The sequence below is a fragment of the Pecten maximus genome, chromosome 7 (assembly GCF_902652985.1).
Source record: "Pecten maximus chromosome 7, xPecMax1.1, whole genome shotgun sequence".
Taxonomy (NCBI): domain Eukaryota; kingdom Metazoa; phylum Mollusca; class Bivalvia; order Pectinida; family Pectinidae; genus Pecten; species Pecten maximus.
The window spans coordinates 25763707-25784011 of record NC_047021.1 but is presented as its reverse complement, the minus strand read 5'-3'; the positions used below and the strand labels follow the sequence as shown (position 1 = coordinate 25784011).

Sequence of the window (20305 nt, the reverse complement as noted above, 5' to 3'; positions counted from 1 at the left end):
TTTGATTATCGGCTCATTTCTTTGCTCCTCGTTTAGTTTGTTTGATTTAAAGCAATTGTCAATTCGTCCTAGTTGGAATAACAAAACGTTCTTAATTTATACTAACATAACGAACCAGCGGTGTTTTGCTCATTAAAATCTTGTGATTTGATTTCATTCATTTCGGCTCTACTGAATCTACCCCTCAATTTGTATTGAACGGCGTTAATATGTTTTGTGTTTCTTTTGTACTATTTTTAAATTGGATTAAGGGTCTTTTTCCGAACGGTATGCATTTTAGCTGATAGACTTAACTCAGTTTTTAAACAAACACATCTTTGTTTTCGTCATTTGTACATTTTAACATTACGTTTTGTTCTGCAACGCTGTATAAATATTTGTAATGCCAAGTAGCCTCTTTGGCTGTGAATGCAGGTATTCATTCTTTGAAACCGAACGGTATCGCATTGAGACAGTTCATCGCATGCTTGCAAAGGAAGATAAGATATTGCCCTTAGTAAACTTGGACGTACGTCCATACGTCAAAACACTGCTATATCTACAGAAAATATGTAATTAGGTATTTGTTATAATGGTTGGTGTTTTGTTTTAGACATCTGGAAAATGTTTCGCAATTATGATCTACAAGACTTGTTTTATCATTAATTCAAAACAGAGGATTTCGCGGTTAAACCCCTTCCGTAACATCTAACAAGTGGTATCCTATTGAGTAGCACTCCTGATAGTATAATGAATATATCTCGATATATCTGTTATTATTTCTCTCGCCTTTATGGTACCTTTCAAGTGTTTTACTCACCTCAAAACAAGAATGGCGCGAAAAATGTGACGTCATAATACGACAAATGACGTTGCGTATTGATTTGAGAAAAAGAATCCCATTTAAAACCAGTAAAATTGTACATAAAACATGTTTTAAATTAGAAAATCATTTTCAAAAATTAATCATAAGCGTTGATGTCAATTATTTTTTAGTTTCATCGGGGTATGAAACAAATTTTGTTTGCAAACTTCTGTAAACAAAATTTGTTTCATACCCTGATGAAACTAAAGAAAAATTACATCAATGCTTAATTATGCTGAGAAAACATCCTTCTTAAATCTAACACTAACACACTAGGTCTAAATATATATTTGTACATATTTAATACATATGGTTTCTATAGTTTTGTGCATTTGTCGATCTACCTTTATCTACATCATGTATTCTCTCTTGTTTGAGCTCTCACACTTAATACTGATGACCATATGTCATTAGCATACATGTATATCATGTATAGACATACAATATCACCTAGATTCATATGGCGGGTGGTGAAGCAGAAGAAATTTACTCCATGTTTTTGTTCATATATTTCCCCATTCAATACATATTTTGATTATGAGTTTTGTTATTATGTCGGTATTATTTTTTGTTTTGCCACACATTCTAGATTTCATTTTTAATCCTTCAGATCTGGAGGAATAAAGATATGAATGAATGAAAGAATTAAAATGAACGTATCTGACCATATGACATATCCTTAAATGACAATATATCTTTCGGGAATTATGGTAATTACCTGGTTAGTCTTAGTCGTTAACCAAAAATAAGACACAGGCATTCATAACCGTTTTTGTTCGCTATATACCTACTTTAGGTTTTTCCAAAAAAACTTTACAACAGAAAGCGACAAAAAACTGCTACATATGAGAATAGTTGTATGCAATATCTTTTCAATAACGTTTCTCTATATATGGTGATACTGACGATATATTTGTTATGATGTGGTGTCGGATGATTTTATTGCTGATTGGATAATCGATTATTTTTCAGTCCGACGTGAGAACAGATTTATCATTCTATTGATGAATTCCATTTAAGCTAAATCTATAATTGTTGTTTTTATCTACAACTTTAGTATAGGAACAACATCTAACAGCGTTGTACAGAAGGATTTTGTCTGCAAAGAAGTACATACATGGTTATAATCTGTTACATTAACACTGCAACCCATTACACTATTGATTGATTCTTATTTGATGCTCAGTGTACACCATTGGGTTTCCAGGAATAGCATTAAGAGTAACGCATTTACCAGAATGATAAGATAACGTTATAATGTTGATCATGTATCAGATCTGAAACCATTTAAAGAGAGCATGCCGCCTTTGATCTTTAACTCTACTAAACACAACACTGCGAGTGTAACATTCTCTTTTGTTCCCGAATTACTGTCTACCTAGAGAGGGTAGTGCTAGTTTCAGCTGATTAAAACAATAGATATAATCATCTTGTTCTACCTATATAACACCTACATACGTCATGTGTCCTACAATAGCTTACATAACGCCACTGTACTACTGATTACATCTCTACATTGTTAAAAACATGGCATCGTATTTTCTCAATCGATCGACGTTGTTAAGAAAGAACGAACATAACTGTTCAAGGTATTCCGGCAACTGCAAATCGTTCACGAATCTGACCCAGTTTCATGAATATTCCTTAACTTAACGAAATGTTTTATCTTAAACATTTCCTTAAAAGAGCCTTATTGGATCCAAGTACCTTTCCTTAAATTATGTAATGCTTTATTTTAGAAAAGAATGTTCAGCAACGTAGTTTCTTTTTCTTAAGGAATAAAGATTAATCTGGTTCCTGGACGCGTAGATCATAATTCTTGTACTCCAGGTAAATAAAACAATAAATGGTTTTAAGCGAGTTTCTAAGTAGTAAAAGTATATACATAAACGAGTTTGCGAAAAGTAAAACACAGACTAATGACAATGTATATCATTCGCTACATATATCTGCATCATCTGGAAAGTAAAAAGTTGAAGATATGTCTTGATATTCTTAAGCTTCATACTGACATTGTCGAGTTAAACTTATGTATGTGTGTGCCAGTCATATAAATATATGCTTACCTGCCATTTCTGAATTTTGATTGGCTTGTTGAATACAACCCACGTGACTGACTCATGGCACCCAGGTTGAGTGAATGATCCCTCATATGTGACATAATGATTGGTATCAGGAAATAATATGTCTATAGGAATTCCGGTAAGGGAGATAACTTTACCTGTAATGGAAAGCAAATGTTGGAAGGAAGCAATATGTAATATGTAAAAAAGTATACAGCGACACATAAAAAACAGTTATATCTTAAAATATCATATTAAACAAAACATACAGCAAACATATAGAAACTTCTGAAACCTAATTGCACAGTACATGGATATCTATCACATCAGGAGCAAGCTAATTCATGTCCACGGCATGATTCGATAGATAGGTGTATGTTGGTATGATTCTATAGATAGTTGTATGTTGGTATGATTCTATAGATAGTTGTATGTTGGTATGATTCTATAGATAGGTGTATGTTGGTGTGATTCGATAGATAGGTGTATGTTGGTATGATTCTATAGATAGTTGTATGTTGGTATGATTCTATAGATTGGTGTATGTTGGTATGATTCGATAGATAAGTGATTGTAGGTATGATTCGATAGATTGGTGTATGTTGGTATGATTCGATAGATAGGTGATTGTAGGTATGATTCGATAGATAGGTGATTGTAGGTATGATTCGTTAGATAGGTGATTGTTGGTATGATTCGATAGATAGGTGTATGTTGGTATGATTCGATAGATTGGTGTATGTTGGTATGATTCGTTAGATAGGTGATTGTAGGTATGATTTGATAGATTGGTGTATGTTGGTATGATTCGATAGATAGGTGTATGTTGGCAGGATTCAATACATTGGTGATTGTAGGTATGATTCGATAGATAGGTGATTGTAGGTATGATTCGATAGATAAGTGATTGTTGATATGATTCTATAGATAGGTGATTGTAGGTATGATTCGATAGACAGATATATGTTGGTATGATTCTATAGATAGGTGTATGTTGGTATGATTCTATAGATAGGTGATTGTTGGTATGATTCGATAGATTGGTGTATGTTGGTATGATTCGATAGATTGGTGTATGTTGGTATGATTCGATAGATTGGTGTATGTTGGTATGATTCGATAGATTGGTGTATGTTGGTATGATTCGATAGATTGGTGTATGTTGGTATGATTCGATAGATTGGTGTATGTTGGTATGATTCGATAGATTGGTGTATGTTGGTATGATTCGTTAGATAGGTGATTGTAGGTATGATTCGATAGACAGGTGTATGTTGATATGATTCGATAGATAGATGTATGTTGGTATGATTCGATAGATAGGTGTATATTGGTATGACTCGATAGATAGGTGTATGTTGGTATGATTCGATAGATAGGTGTATATTGGTATGACTCGATAGATAGGTGATTGTTGGTATGATTCGTTAGATAGATGTATGTTGGTATGATTCGATAGATAGTTGATTGTAGGTATGATTCGATAGATAGGTGATTGTAGGTATGATTCGTTAGATAGGTCATTGTAGGTATGATTCGATAGATTGGTGTACGTTGATATGATTCAATAGATTGGTGTTAGTTGGTATAATTCGATAGATAGGTGATTGTAGGTATGATTCGATAGATAGGTGATTGTAGGTATAATTTGATAGATTGGTGTATGTTGGTATGATTCGATAGATAGGTGTATGTTGGCAGGATTCAATACATTGGTGATTGTAGGTATGATTCGATAGATAGGTGATTGTAGGTATGATTCGTTAGATAGGTCATTGTAGGTATGATTCGATAGATAGGTGTATATTGGTATGATTCGATAGATAGTTGTATGTTGGCATGATTCGATAGATAGGTGATTGTAGGTATGATTCGATAGACAGATATATGTTGGTATGATTCGATAGATTGGTGTATGTTGGTATGATTCGATAGATTGGTGTATGTTGGTACGATTCGATAGGTAGGTGTTTGTTGGTATGATTTGATAGATAGGTGATTGTATGTATGATTCGATAGATTGGTGTATGTTGGCATGATTCGATAGATTGGTGTATGTTGGCATGATTCGATAGATAGGTGTATGTTGGTATGATTCAATAGATTGGTGTATGTAGGTTTGATTCTATAGATAGGTGATTGTAGGTATGATTCGATAGATAGGTAATTGTAGGTATGAATCGATAGATTGGTGTATGTTGGTATGATTCGATAGATTGGTGTATGTAGGTTTGATTCTATAGATAGGTGTATGTGGGTATGATTCGTTAGATAGGTGATTGTAGGTATGATTCGATAGATTGGTGTATGTTGGTATGATTCGATAGATAGGTGATTGTAGGTATGATTCGATAAATTGGTGATTGTAGGTATGATTCGATAGATTGGTGTATGTTGGTATGATTCGATAGATTGGTGTATGTTGGTATGATTCGATAGATAGGTAATTGTAGGTATGAATCGATAGATTGGTGTATGTTGGTATGATTCGATAGATAAGTGATTGTAGGTATGATTCGATAGATAGGTGATTGTAGGTATGATTCGATAGATAGTTGTATGTTGGTATGATTCGATAGATAGTTGTATGTTGGCATGATTCGATAGATAGGTGTATGTTGGCATGATTCGATAGATAGGTGATTGTAGGTATGATTCGATAGATAGGTGATTGTAGGTATGATTCGATAGATAGGTGATTGTAGGTATGATTCGATAGATTGGTGATTGTAGGTATGATTCGATAGATAGGTGATTGTAGGTAGGATTCGATAGATAGGTGATTGTTGGTATCATTCGATAGGTAGGTGTATGTTGGTATGATTCGATAGATAGGTGATTGTAGGTATGATTCGATAGATAGCTGATTGTAGGTATGATTCGATAGATTGGTGTATGTTGGCATGATTCGATAGATAGGTGATTGTAGGTATGATTCGTTAGATAGGTGTATGTTGGTACGATTCGATAGATTGGTGTATGTTGGCATGATTCGATAGATTGGTGTATGTTGGCATGATTCGATAGATAGGCGATTGTTGGTATGATTCGATAGATAGGTGATTGTAGATATGATTCGATAGACAGATATATGTTGGTATGATTCGATAGATAGGTGATTGTAGGTATGATTCGATAGATTGGTGTATGTTGGTATGATTCGATAGATAGGTGATTGTAGGCATGATTCGATAGATTGGTGTATGTTGGTATGATTCGATAGATAGGTGATTGTAGGTATGATTCGATAGATTGGTGTATGTAGGTATGATTCGATAGATAGGTGATTGTAGGTATGATTCGATAGATTGGTGTATGTAGGTAGGATTCGATAGATAGGTGATTGTAGGTATGATTCGATAGATTGGTGTATGTTGGCATGATTCGATAGATTGGTGTATGTTGGCATGATGCGATAGATAGGTGATTGTAGGTATGATTCGATAGATAGGTGATTGTAGGTATGATTCGATAGATAGTTGTATGTTGGCATGATTCGATAGATAGGTGATTGTAGGTTTGATTCGTTAGATAGGTGTAAATTGGTATCATTCGATAGACAGATGTATATTGGTATCATTCGATAGATTGGTGTATATTGATATCATTCGATAGATTGGTGTGTCCTAGCATTTTGTTTGATGACCTAATTTTATTGACTCCTCATTAACTCTGATCGTCTTTTTTGTATACACTTTTGAAATTATATAAAAATGAATGCATCTACATGTAGAACAAACATGATATCCACATGACTTTAAACACATTGCTTGCCTATTATATAATTATGTTATTATTGTTATGATGACAAAAGATAAAGAAACTTGACAGTAGGTAAAATTGTATTGCAAAATGAACGCGATTTTTCAGTAACTGTATTTGCGTATTTGAACGTCTGCGTACTTCCATATTGTAAGTTATGTGATTCAAATAAAAGCTCATATCTTTAATCGTATGCTATCTTCTGCTTTTGACATTACATTTTGATAAATATTTTACACAAACTATGGTGTTTAACCCAAGCATTGTTTGTTACATTGCGGAACATACCCTTCGGGATATAACACTGACTGTTAGCTGAAAGTCTTGGTGTTTAAAGTCATTAAATAAATGTCTCTGCTATATTTAGCTTAGCAGTAAGGTAATACGATTTTTTGATAATAAAAACAACAGTTACATGAACTAATGTCTTTGTTATTACCCTTTACGGATATCCAAACGACGTGACTTTGACCTTCGCGTTGTAGTTGACATATTTATAGTATTTAAAAACTAACAAAAACAACGTGTATTGATCAAATAGTGTTTTACCGTAATCTTGTAGTCTGAATTATTTGGTACAGTTACCGATGAAAGAAATATAGAGTTCTGTTAAAGCCAAAATGTAATTTAAAACGCTTAAGGCACCTTTTCTAATTGACGCAGTTTCTCAACATAGGTTTAGAACAACTTTAGCCGTCATCATTATTCCTTTCTGTCAAACATAATATAAGGTTATTATCTAATTTGTTAGCTTTCGTCTATAAATTAGTAATCTTATTTATATTTATTGTTCATTGGTTCAGAAAAAAACTACCATAAGGCCATACCAAATTAATTTGTAGTTTTTCGGAATTCTCCCACCTAATCATTTTTTAACTCGAACAATAAATACTAAAAAGAAAGCGAATATCGGATTCGGATAGAGCATGGAACACAGCGACACCGGGACGGATGACAAATTCATCGTCTCGAAATAGAATTGTGATGAACATGTAGAATAGAATGTTGATATTTAATATGTTGTTAAAGCAGAAATAAAATTGTGATAAACATGGAAAATAGAATGTTGATATTTGTGTTGTTACAGCAGAAATAGAATTGTGATGAACATGGAGAATAGGATGTTGATATTTATGTTGTAACAGTAGAAATAAAATTATGATTGACGTGAAGAATAGAATGTTGCTATTTATATTGTTATAGCAGAAATATAATTATGATTGACATGTAGAATAGAATATTGATATTCATGTTGTTACAGCAGAAATAGAATAGTGATGAACATGGAGAATATGACCTTGATATTTATGTTGTTAAAGAGGAGATAGAATTGTGATGAACATGTAGGTAAAACAGTACCTATGATGTTCTATTCCGCTTGTGGCCAACAAAAAATTGACTGTCCTTCTAGTCTAAAATGCGTTGATTTATAGTTCATATGAATAAGACTCATATTTCTAGCTAGTTTTCATTTTGTTTATAACGATTTTCATTGTTGTTTTAGTTTTATGAAATAATTAACTTTTAAAATAAAATAAAGATCAGTACAACATAGTTGTGTTGATTATGCATATATATAAAAAAGTCCCTTGTGTCCTTGGAGCATTTCCAATAAAATCGTACTTATATAATATTTTTAAAATGACATACGAAGAATTAAGAATGAATTTGGTATGGACTCTTAGATCAACATAAAACGTCGAAACGCCAACAAATCGACCCAAGAAAAAGATATAAATGGGAAGAAAAGGGACGGAAAGGATCGGTGTTACTAGAATAATAGTTCATCAATTAAGGTATAATATAAAGGGGGATGAGCTTACCGATATCTCAACTCAATGAAGGAGGTTACCTTTCACCTTTTCGTTTGTGCATTTATATAACGATACCGCAACAGGATAAATATTTAGTGATGGAATAGAGAGAAAGGTCCTTGCTGACAAATTCAAGATTTGCCCTGATTCTATCAATCGGACATCAGACACAGTATGGAAACACCTGTCGAGGTTAACTGAAAAGACTATGTTAGGTAGCTTTCCAAATATAATGTCTGGCTCATAGTGAAAATATCACCTGTAATCCATCGTAATCACGTCACCATTAACTTGATAGCATTTTGAATAACTGCTGATCTTGTCAAGTTTAGATGCAATATGACATTACCGGGTAACTAATGATGCTTCCAGTAAAAGGAAATAAGGATGCTTGGTAATCGGTCAAAATCGGCACTAAATAGAGGATAATTTGGAATAGTAATACCTAGACTATTAATATGGTCATCATTTTCCTTTACGATAAGAATTACATAACATCACACTTATAGAACAATTGTCTTTCTGATTTTGCAAAAATAAACGATACAAAAAAGTTTAAGGATTTAGGAGAGTGCGTTTGATTCACGCGAATACGTTTTATCATCGACGATGTATCAATCTCCATGCTTTCAAAAACACAGCTGATCGTTCCTGTTTACTTTTTACAATTCAGAAATATCACTAGTATTCTATGTAATATACAGATAAATAGATGATCATTTGACTGGTCTTCTGATGTATATGCTGTATATTATACAGTCTGAATAATTCGTGTCACGAACATTTACACAGCCTATGAATTAACTAGAGCTGATGGCGTTGTTTCCATTTATAATATTTGGCGGAAAAATAAATCTGTAAATATCATAGAGGAAATGGGACAATTCATTTAATACGGCTTAGTGCGCCATTTCTCAAAGACCAAATAAATGGATTTTCAAAACAAGTACATTTTGACAATATAAACTACTGAGTATGGTCTTGACGTCAGTATGGCTGATGTGTATTTCAATTTAAGATACCAACTTAATAACTCGTTACCCAAAGTTATAATCGTAATTAAGTATGAAGCTCTCAATCTTAGAAGAAAAGCTTTATGGCGTTAATGTTTAAAGTATAGGTTAGGTGTGGCCTATCTACTATCAAGGAGACGGTAGAGAATGTAACAGATACTCTTTTACCTTTTAACAGGACATCTTCTATTCTTGCCGACATTAATCTAAATGCTTCGTTGTCTGGACTTCCAAACTATAAAAAAAGAAAAAGCACGAATGTTGTTAATATGATAAGAATCATGAGTCATGACAGACTAGTTTTTCAATAGTAAATAGATAAGTGACTCTGCCATTCAAACACTAGCTGTTCAGTAGAGTACCAGAACAAAACATTACTTGTTAGGTTTTATTCTGTCGAGGGTACGATTGTTGCTCTGTGTTTGATAAACAGTTAAACTGTGAAAATATTTCATTTTTTCTTACAAATTTACATATTATAATTATATAACACGAGTACATGATCCTTTTTTTATTTCTCTTTTTTATTTTAGTTTCTTTTGACATTATGTAGGATAATGTAATGATATGTGACTTTTTTCTGAGAAGAGGAGGAACTTATATTTCTTATTGGTAGAAGAACAGCAGTGCACCCTTACAATTCATATTGGATATGATCTTTGAAAGTGATATTTCCCATCGGGCTCTGTACAGAAATTGATTGCAAACAGAATGTTTTTCACAAAGATTTGTATTTTACCAACCATATTTCCCAAAAGGTTACACATTGCAAGTGATTGCGCTTTTTTTCTATCAGAATGGAAGATAAACTGTATTACAGTAGCGCTGGGTGCTAAGGATTTCTCTTTTTTCTATATATTATATATATGGTTGGTTTGTAAGCTCGGGGGGGGGGGGGGGGGCATGCGATCAGATCATTAGACGTCATCATCAAATCATTTTTTTAGGACAAATGCAGAAATGGAAGATGCTTATCAGCAATATGTGAGACAATAACACGTTAAAAATAGAAACAAAAATATATGTAAGAAATAGATCACTACAATGCACGAAAGCGGTGAATGAGAGTTGGGCAGCACCATCTTGCGTGAGTCCATTGTGTCGAGAAAAGTGCAGAGCGGACAGTTTTTTGTTGTTTTTTTTGTTATCTTGTCGTTGGATAAAGCACGCTGTATTGTTTTATTATGTGTGTTTATTCCGATCCTGGCTCATCGCTCATCTCAGTTTGTTCACTTCCAGGATTGCATGCTGGACAGACTTGTTTTGTACATTAGATGTTTTATTTATTTTTCGCTGGTTGAGGTTAACCATTATCTGACGCTGTGTATGTTTTATGTACATTCTCACGACTGTACTTTCCTGGTTTAAAGTGTAACTGTGAGTGTATTCTATCTCACCATTTCCTGGTAGACAAACGTTCATACACAACTTTAAAGAAATCACGGTGTCACCTGTTTAAAACGTCAGCGACTTCATCAACGCTAAATGTTACTTTTTTTCTATTACTCCTCGCTATGGCTAAATAATCACAGATAAATACTATTAACGGCATCCTTTGTGAACTTTATAATGGCTATTTTAAATAATTGACAATGTTTTATCTGAATACTTACCAGTTACGCTCTTACCACGTTATTACGTGGGTACGTCAACCGAATGAATTACTTTGTCATTGGTACTCACCACTGCGAAAATGGCAAACACTGCAATTCCCTTCGGCGAAGCCATCGCTTGTGACGCGTTGTTGTAGAGATCGCAATTGTACGCATAAACTTGTATCTGAAACAATACGAAAAGTCACGTGATGAATTAAGGCTTGGGTTAACTTTCTATAGATTACTTGGAATTCGGTGAAAATTATTTGTGTCATTGTTTTTGTACTGTATGCAGTACAGTTTTTGTAACATCTTAATAAAAGATATTGTTTTGGATTGAACAAACATGTACTATTTTTCAGAACAAAAGATTAATTCAGAAATCTAACAAGTATTTATGACACAGAGCGTCAAGTCGGGTATCAAATAGTTTATGATTACCCTGTGTATTTGGGAGGGGTGCGTTCTTGACTGATAATTAGATATGAGAAGCAGAATAAAGAAACAACTCGATAATCCTTTTCAGTATTGCAGGAGATGTTTGGAAAAGCTTACGAGTTTCCTTTTCCGAAAATAAAATACCATGAATGCTTTGAGAAAGTAACAGACAGACTATGTCTTATTTCATATCCAAGTAACACTGATATTCCCTTTAATTTATTCTATTATCGTAGAGTACGAGACGCACCATTTTAGTTGTCTAATCAGCATGTCGAAGTACACATTAGCGATAAGGTAGCAGCATTATATCAGGACTAAAAAAATATGACGGAATAACCTCATATCGGATAAAGCATATCTTTTCATATCAAGTTATCAACAATACTTTGATATAAAAGCATGCAGACAGCTTATATAAAATTTTAAAACATATGTTGAACATACGCCCTGACCTTAATTGATTTTGATGTATGGTATTATATAAAGGATGTGTGAAGTTAGCTCAACATACGACATTCAACATTCAAATAATTCATCTTGTGTGTTTTCTCTAGTCAAGGAGGGAATTTTTGACTGTTCATCGGCTCGACATACGGCATTCAACATTCAGATTTTGAATGTTTTGTAGCGTGGCTAACGACATTCAAAATTTGAAGTTCCCTCGTTGGCTAGTGAAAACACACAATATTTTTTTAATGTTGAATGTCGTATGTCGTATGTTGAGCTTACTTCACACAGCTTTATATAAAACAGTCAAGAGTAGTTTTTCAAGTTGAACATCTTTATTGTGACGTTTAGAAATTATGAGCGTATGAAATAACAACACTATATTATGGACAGACACTACTGCTGTTAGATTAACCCATATCCCAAAACGTCTCAGTTTTTTTTTTAAACCAGTTAATAAAACTCCATAAGTAGTCTTTAAAACGCTGGCTTAAAATGTAAATAATGCAATAATGCATAGAAAGAGAGCTAGGCGTTATAAACACTTTAATCGTAAACGAAATTTACGTATTTCAACAGAAATATAAATCAATCCATAGTTTTATACAGCATGCAGGCCGTTCCGGAGTGTTCATGTAATTTCCGAAAACCGAACCTTCTAAAAACCGAACGAATTGTCATTGTACGGAATTGGTCCTTCTTTATTATAGTATCAAAAAACTTCCAAATACCGATCCCTCTGAGTTCCGAACACCGGACTGATTTTGTGTCCGGTTCCTGTTAAAATATACCAAAAATTACTTCTGAAAACCGGCCTTACCTGAGCGATTATGACACAAGGTCAGGCCAGTCAATCGTGAAACAACACCTGTGACCGGGATTGTGTGAAGCTTAATTGTGTCTCGGGACCTACGTATGCATGTAGGTGATTTGTATAGGTATCCCAAGGGGGCATTATGACGGTAGGCCTAGTGTTTAATCAACACGACAATTATGAAACAATGCCACATTTCATTGAAGCGCGGCAGTTTGTTTATCTTCTCAATGTTAGTAGAGCTAGAAGCCTAAGTTTCGCATCTGATTTAAATGAGGCCCAAAGGGGGTTGTTTTTGCATGGTCGTAAATGAAGCCCGTTATGTTTTTTAAGATAATACCGATGACGGAAATACGACTAGTATCAACTGATCAATTATATTTAATATTGAAACAAAAAAGTTTCACACCCTTTCATATTATTCGATGTGTAAAATATCCACATCGGCCCCATCCACACATGACGAAGCTTCACAGGATGTAACAAAATGTAGGTCGATCGTAAAGTGCTACATGTAAAAATACTGTTTAAAATTACAGTTATAGTCATTTGCCTTTCTTATATAATCTGCAATATATATATTGATTAACTTTCATAATATTCGTATTATTCAGACAAACCAAATTGTCTACGTACGTACGTGCCGGTTTGTAATCGGGTACATTCTAACAAAACATTGTCCTAAAAATTATATCCCGAATTCGACCAGTCATTTCCCATCAACTTCTCAAAACCGAACCCTCTGTAAACCGAACAGATATCTACGGCACCCAATCGCCTAGCCAGAAATACCCGCAGCTTATACCGCTGCGCCACATCGACGTTCTTAAAAAAGAACGTTTCAATGGCGCAGAGATGGTCGGCCAGATACCCTGACATGATCATTGTGGAAGTCGTCTATTAGATGATATGAATACCTGGATCGCAATGTATTTACATACATGGATACGAATTGTACATATATCATAAATATTTCTCTCGGTACAACTACGACAGGAAATTCAAATCTATATCTTCGGATCACCAACACATAGTGTATATGATACATTGTGCTAATAAATAGATATATAACATAGTAACACAAATGACGAAGGAAGACAACTTTTTGACTCGTGCCCTGACCGGGCCTCGAGCTCACGATCTTACGGCACCCAATTGCCTAGCCAGAAATACCTGCAGTTAATACCGCTGCGCCACATCGGCGTTCTTAAAAAATAACGTTTCAATGGTGCAGTGATGGTCGGCCCGATACCCTGACATGATCATTGTTGAAGTAAGATGATATAAATATATATTTATTAGCACAAAGTATCATATACACTATGTGTTGGTGATCCGAAGATATAGATTTGTATTTCCTGTCGTAGTTGTACCGAGAGAAATATTATATATATATATATATATAATTGAAAATATATAATGTCCTTGTGATGGATATACATAGTAATAATAATAAAAAACACAAACCAGAAATTCACACTAGCGCTTTCACATGCTTTTAGAGCAAGCTCTTCAGGTGTAATGAAAGGATTTATTTGTGACGTCATCACTGTGTGTCATGGTTACGTCAAAACAACATAGATTGATGACGTCATAAAAGACAATGATCAAAAGTACACATAAATACAAAATTGATTACGTCAAAATAAAAAGATACACAATTAGAAATTATGTAATGGAAAACAAATGTTTTTACAGTAACATTGATTTGGAATTACACAGAACTACATGAATTAAGACTTGGTTTTTTTTAAAATAGATTAATAAACATATTTCCTTTTGATTCTCTTTCTATAGCATCTGAGCTAGACATTTGGTATATAGGTAAAACATAAAACTCACTTTTAGAACATTGGTACATATGTTTACTAACTGTTAAAAATCTTAGATTGTCTGTTCTTATTTGCTGTCTATGTACTGTCATACGTTTACTAATTTCGTTGCCCGTCTGGCCAATGTAAAATTCTGAACAATTTTTTGCAAATCATAGCATAGAAACATTTTTAGATATACAATTCATATTTGTTTTGATTTGAAATTTAAATCCATTTTTGAACGTAAGATTGGAACATTCTATGATACTTTCACATGTACCACATCTAGGTCTACCACATTTAGATATACATGGAATTTGCTGTTCAGAATCAAACTTTGAACGGCATAATAAACGTTTCAAATTTCTTGGTTGTCGCTTACAATTTGTGATTTTATTTCTGTCTAATACCTTTTTCATCTTGTCACTATTCTTAAGAAAATCCTCACAACTTCTAATGATTGGGAAAATATTAAAATTGTTTGGATTGTATGTAGAAACAAAAGGTAAAATGTCTGTGTTCTTTTGGCTTGCCACATGGGAAGTAAAAGGTCCCTTTTCCTTAGCTTTCTTTATTCCATTCAAAATTATCTCACACAGTGATGCCGTCACAAATAAATCCTTTCATTACACCTGAAGAGCTTGCTCTCAAAGCATGTGAAAGCGCTAGTGTGAATTTCCGGTTTATGTTTTTACATTATTATTACTATATATATATATATATATATTTCTGTCGCATTTCCCTGTTCCGAAGAACAGACGAAATACATACACAAATCTGCATTGTAGTGGCAGTGACGGGGAATCATCTGAGGTCAAGCCATGCCGTGGTAAATATTTAGTCACTATAAATATCCACATATGAAGACGTGGGCTGGATATAAACATGACAGCAATTTGTATGGGTTTCCTATCCATTCTGTAATTTTCAGGCAACGCTGAAAAGGAACTTGTGGTGTTTTATCGGAAATGAAGCAATCATATCGTCAATTTTCACTTAACATTGACATATTGTTGTTTTGACTGGTTTTGAAAGATTATAAAGGTAACTTTAATTACAGACATTTGGCTAGGAATGACTAGACAATCTTCAGATTCACCGTGAATAACTTCCCAATTGTTGCTATGCTGTCAGAAAAATTATCTTTTTTGTAGTACAGTTTTTGTTTAAACTTCAAGCCAGTTTCTCATTCAGCATTGGACCTTCAGTTACTGTAGGCATTGATATTTAATTTTAGGACAATGAATGTATTTTATCTTAATCTTTCTTAATCGTTCGAAGCTGTTGATGTCTATTTGGAGGTTTCTCACGTACTTACTTTCATTTATTTCTTTTGTTTTTTCTCTCTTTTATTGGGGGGGGGGGGGGGGGGAGTTGAATGAGCGGGGGAGATGGAGGCGGATGTTGGCGAGGGGAATGGTGGGTTAGATGTTCGAAGTTCGAGCTAGAGATTATGCTATCGATTTCGGGATACTCTTTAATCTACCAAGAAAACTGCTGATAAGTCTTCATTTCTTCATTATAGAGCATCGCTTTTCATAGTTAAGGATTTCAAAAAATCGAAACGACGATATGTGTTAATCAACCCGGCTGCTAAACAATTAACCGACTACTTAAATAACAGTACTGAAAGATTAACAGGGTAGACTTATTGTAGCGCTGATGAAAAGATACATTTCATAAGGCACAATAGTGTATCATTTGCCATAGTCTTGTTATGTTGTAGTCACAGTAGAATAGGGATTCAGTAGTTACTATATAATTGTAAGAACCAAAAAAGATTGGGTTCTTCACATTAAATGAACATCTGTGCCAGTTACTAATCTAATCTGCGAATGACATTTTGCCTTTCTATTTTTAAGCCTTCAATTGTCTGCTCAGTTTTTTTCGCTCTTTCTTTTGAGCACATGTTGTCTCTTATTACAGCCGAGTTATTTAAGGTACCTGCATTTTGTGAAAGATAGAATAAATAGATTTTTAAAAAGCATCAATTGATTTGCTGATAATAAAAATTATTATCAACTTACAGTTTTTGCATCCATTACACACCTTTTTCCTTCTCATTCAAGAGAAACATTGTTTTTCCCCTTTTTTATGATAGAAGTACATGTACTTCATTAGAGATATACCACTGTCTACAACAAAGAAATGTTATAACAAAACAATTTGTTGAAACATGAAGGAAAAACATCGCTAAAACCGATTGCCGTGAAATTGTATTGCATCGCTCAGATTAGCACATCTTCCCAAAATAGATACCTGCATATATTTGTATTCAAAAGCAAACCGAAAATAGATGATGCGTTTTTGTGTCAGAATTAAGGTAAAAACGCAGACACACACCAAATATATAGTGTGATGTCCTAATATGGGTCGCAGAACCAAACAGATTTTGGGATTAGGTTGTGGAAATCAGCAAATATTCCCAAAGGATTATCCTTTGGATAATAGGCACAAAAATAGACTGAGAGTTTTGCTAGGATTCTAGAATCATACAAACATATTCTGTTCTGTTTGTTGGAAAATTCTGTCTTAGGGTTGGAATCAAATCCTTAAGCAATGAATCAGTTAAAAAAATCAATTCATCAAGTTCACCGTAAATGTTATCGAATTCTTCAATTTTTGTATTAAAGTAGACCGTTCAGACACATAACAATAAAGTATGTGCATCTAGTTGGTCCTTATAACATGTTCGATGTATAAAACATATTTCGAATATTGACGTTATCAATCTACTACAGCTGTGTAGGCAAACTTTTATATAAAAAAAAAACAGGACGGGAACTTAATATCTGTTTAAATAAGAACAAGTTTTCATCCCAAAAATACATACATCAGCGGGTACCTGTTGTCAATCCTAACAAATACATACCTCGGCGGGTACCTGGTGTCTGTCCTAACAAATACATACCTCAGCGGGTAACTGTTGTCCATCAATGGTATGTTCTGATCCCATATTCTCCTCTCTTCCGTAGTGCACTTTGACCTGGTAGATGTGGTAGTTATACTGGAGCGGGCCCATCGAGGCATTCAGTAGTTTGATATAGGTTTCGTCTATGTGGAGAGTGATATCATGGCCCGTATTCGTCAAGTTACCTGTAATCTGATTTCATATGAAAAGTTCACACAAAACTAATACAATTAAAAACACGTTTTTGTATCTTTTGTTATAATGTTCAGAAAAAATATGAAAACATCAAGAAGTCTAAAAATGTCCAAATACCCGTCAATGATGAAAATAAGTATTTTCCAACAAATATTTGGTATATGCCATTGTAAATATTGTTGAAATTATTTTTCCCAACCTGAATTTTTCATACACATTGTAGAATATTATATACTAAAACATAGTAGTTACATTAAAACTCATAAACATCAGGTATTACCGATGGCTGCTATCAAAAGTAAGTCGGTACTACAGAGGCAGAATGATCTTTTTCCATGGTAAAATCGATGCCGAGGAAAATACTTTTCATAAAAACTGCTTCGAAAAAAACAACTAATTGTGGACAGTTTTAGTTATTTCCTGTTAAATACCTACGATAGATACAAAAAAAATCAATACTGCAAACATAAGATTGCAAAAGATGAAGCAGTTTTTAATGATTTGGTATTGTCCGTTGATAATTAACTTTCGCCCACCTAATTAGTTCATCACTAGCTTCCAAATAAAGCAAACCCCAAGCTAGCGGTAGCAATAAAGTAACAAACGCATGAAAGCAGATAACGGCATCGTTCATTCATCCCGGAAGTCATTTTGTGTCTCACAAGAAAGGAAATAAAGGGCAAAGCAACAATCTGTTGTTTATGAAGTCTCGCTAGCTCACGTGGGAGTTGAACGTGGTCATGGACACCAGACTATAAAAAAACTAGCTGGTGTAAAATTAACATGCGAGATATACCGCTAGAAGGCTTGTTAGCAAGGCCACTGTATGTTAATAAAACTTGAACGGAATGTTTGGAACAAACAAAACTATGTCCATCACAAATACATGTATAATAATTATCTTTGTTTAACATACCAGTAAACAAAAATAATTTAATTTAGTTTGTAACAAGCATTTTCTTTGGCCTAGAAATTGAAACGTCGCTTTTGATTGGAGGATCTAGCAGGGTAATAATTGAGAAGAGAAAAGAGTCCATCAATAAAGTGATTTTTGCAGGATATGGATTAAATTAAAAGGACTAACTTGAAAACATTTTTATGTTACAGTTATAACACAAAACCGCTTCGGTTTATTTAAGCTACACTCCTTTTTTAGGTGTTATACCTCCATAACATAAAAGTAAAACTGTGGTAGTTAGATGGATAATAAACGGCGGAAATTATTTTTAGCGTTTCTTTCCGTTTGAGTATTGGTGTACAAAGTATCAAGAGTTTGAATAAACCCCCTCATTTTGTGTCGGTCGTTTTTTATGCCATATTTGTTCCTGATTTTGCTTCACTGATATCTGATTATGTCCTTTATGTTAATGGTGTATTTAATTCCTTGTATTCTATTTTTTTTATCATCAAAGTAAAGGTCACATGTGAGTTGCTTTTACATACATTGTAAATATGTAAGCTGTTATGATGAAAACGATATTATACATATAATCAATTTCTTTTTCCTATTTGTTGCTCTTTTTATGCTGGCATAGTCTCGCCGTGAAAGGCCTGAGCCAGACTTTGATTAATTAATCACTTTCCCTGTCACGCAGTGGGCAATACCATACCTTCTTGGTTTGTATGTTCAAGTATGTAAGAGAAGGGTCGTACAGGAGGTCACGTGGTTTGATGTCTATTGGGGACTGGAACTTGCCATCCCGACACATAGTCCAGGCGGGATTGAGGCCCCAGTAAAGTGGACCTGCAAGCAAATTTATAAATACAATTACATAACAACAAAAGTAAAACAAACAAACAACCAAAACAAACAAAAAACAAACAAACAAACAAAAAGTGTGTGTGTTGTTATTACCGAATAACTATATGTACAAGTATCAAACTTTATTTCGCCCAAACGTAAATTTTTCCAATGATGCCGACTATAAAGTTGTTTTTTTTTTATTATATTAAGCAATTATACGCTTGACATTTAACGTGTATTTATCACCGTCTACTTTATACGATTCCACTCACTCTCAATATTCCTTCTATTTATATATACATGAATCTTCTCTTCTACTTTAGATGTTTGATCCCATCCAAAACAAAGGAATTCGCCTAGCACTTGGTGCTTCTTGAACAACACCAGTGAAAAGACTTTATGTAGAGGTAAATGAGCCATCTTTAAATGACTGAAGGAAAAAACTAGCCCTACAATGTGCTGCTCATTTGAAGTCAAACCCCAAAAAACCTGACTTTCAATCAAAAACCAAAAATTCTTACCAACATTTGGCATAAGAATTTCAAACTTTCTACGGTAACTTAACATAAATTAAGACAACATAGCCGAGTACAGCGTATCAGATATACCCTCATGGCTTATTGGAACACCCAGTATTAACCTGCTCTGCATGAGAGGGCAAAGTCGAGTGCATTACCCGAAGAACACAAATCCTTCTTCCGGGAGTGTATTGCAGATTTTCCAGATCATGTTCAGTTCTACACTGATGGCGCAAAAGATGATGAAAAAAATCACAGCAGCATGCTACACCGATCACCATTGTTCTTCAATCCGTTTGCCAGACGGTGCCTCTATTTTCTCTGCGGAAG

At 34.0% G+C, this 20305-nt stretch overlaps 1 protein-coding gene across 1 annotated transcript in view; it reads right to left on the bottom strand.

The window, feature by feature from the left end:
* Window positions 1-19454, bottom strand: part of LOC117330374 (carbonic anhydrase-related protein 10-like) — a 28466-nt gene extending 9012 nt beyond the window's left edge. The window contains exons 1-5 of the mRNA XM_033888609.1: window positions 19324-19454; window positions 17519-17710; window positions 11180-11275; window positions 9665-9731; window positions 2911-3065 (exon numbers count right to left, since the gene is read on the bottom strand). Coding sequence (XP_033744500.1) covers window positions 2911-3065; window positions 9665-9731; window positions 11180-11275; window positions 17519-17710; window positions 19324-19422 — 609 coding nt within the window. The 5' untranslated portion in view covers window positions 19423-19454. The remainder of the gene's footprint in view (window positions 1-2910; window positions 3066-9664; window positions 9732-11179; window positions 11276-17518; window positions 17711-19323) is intronic.
* Window positions 19455-20305: the final 851 nt, after the last annotated feature.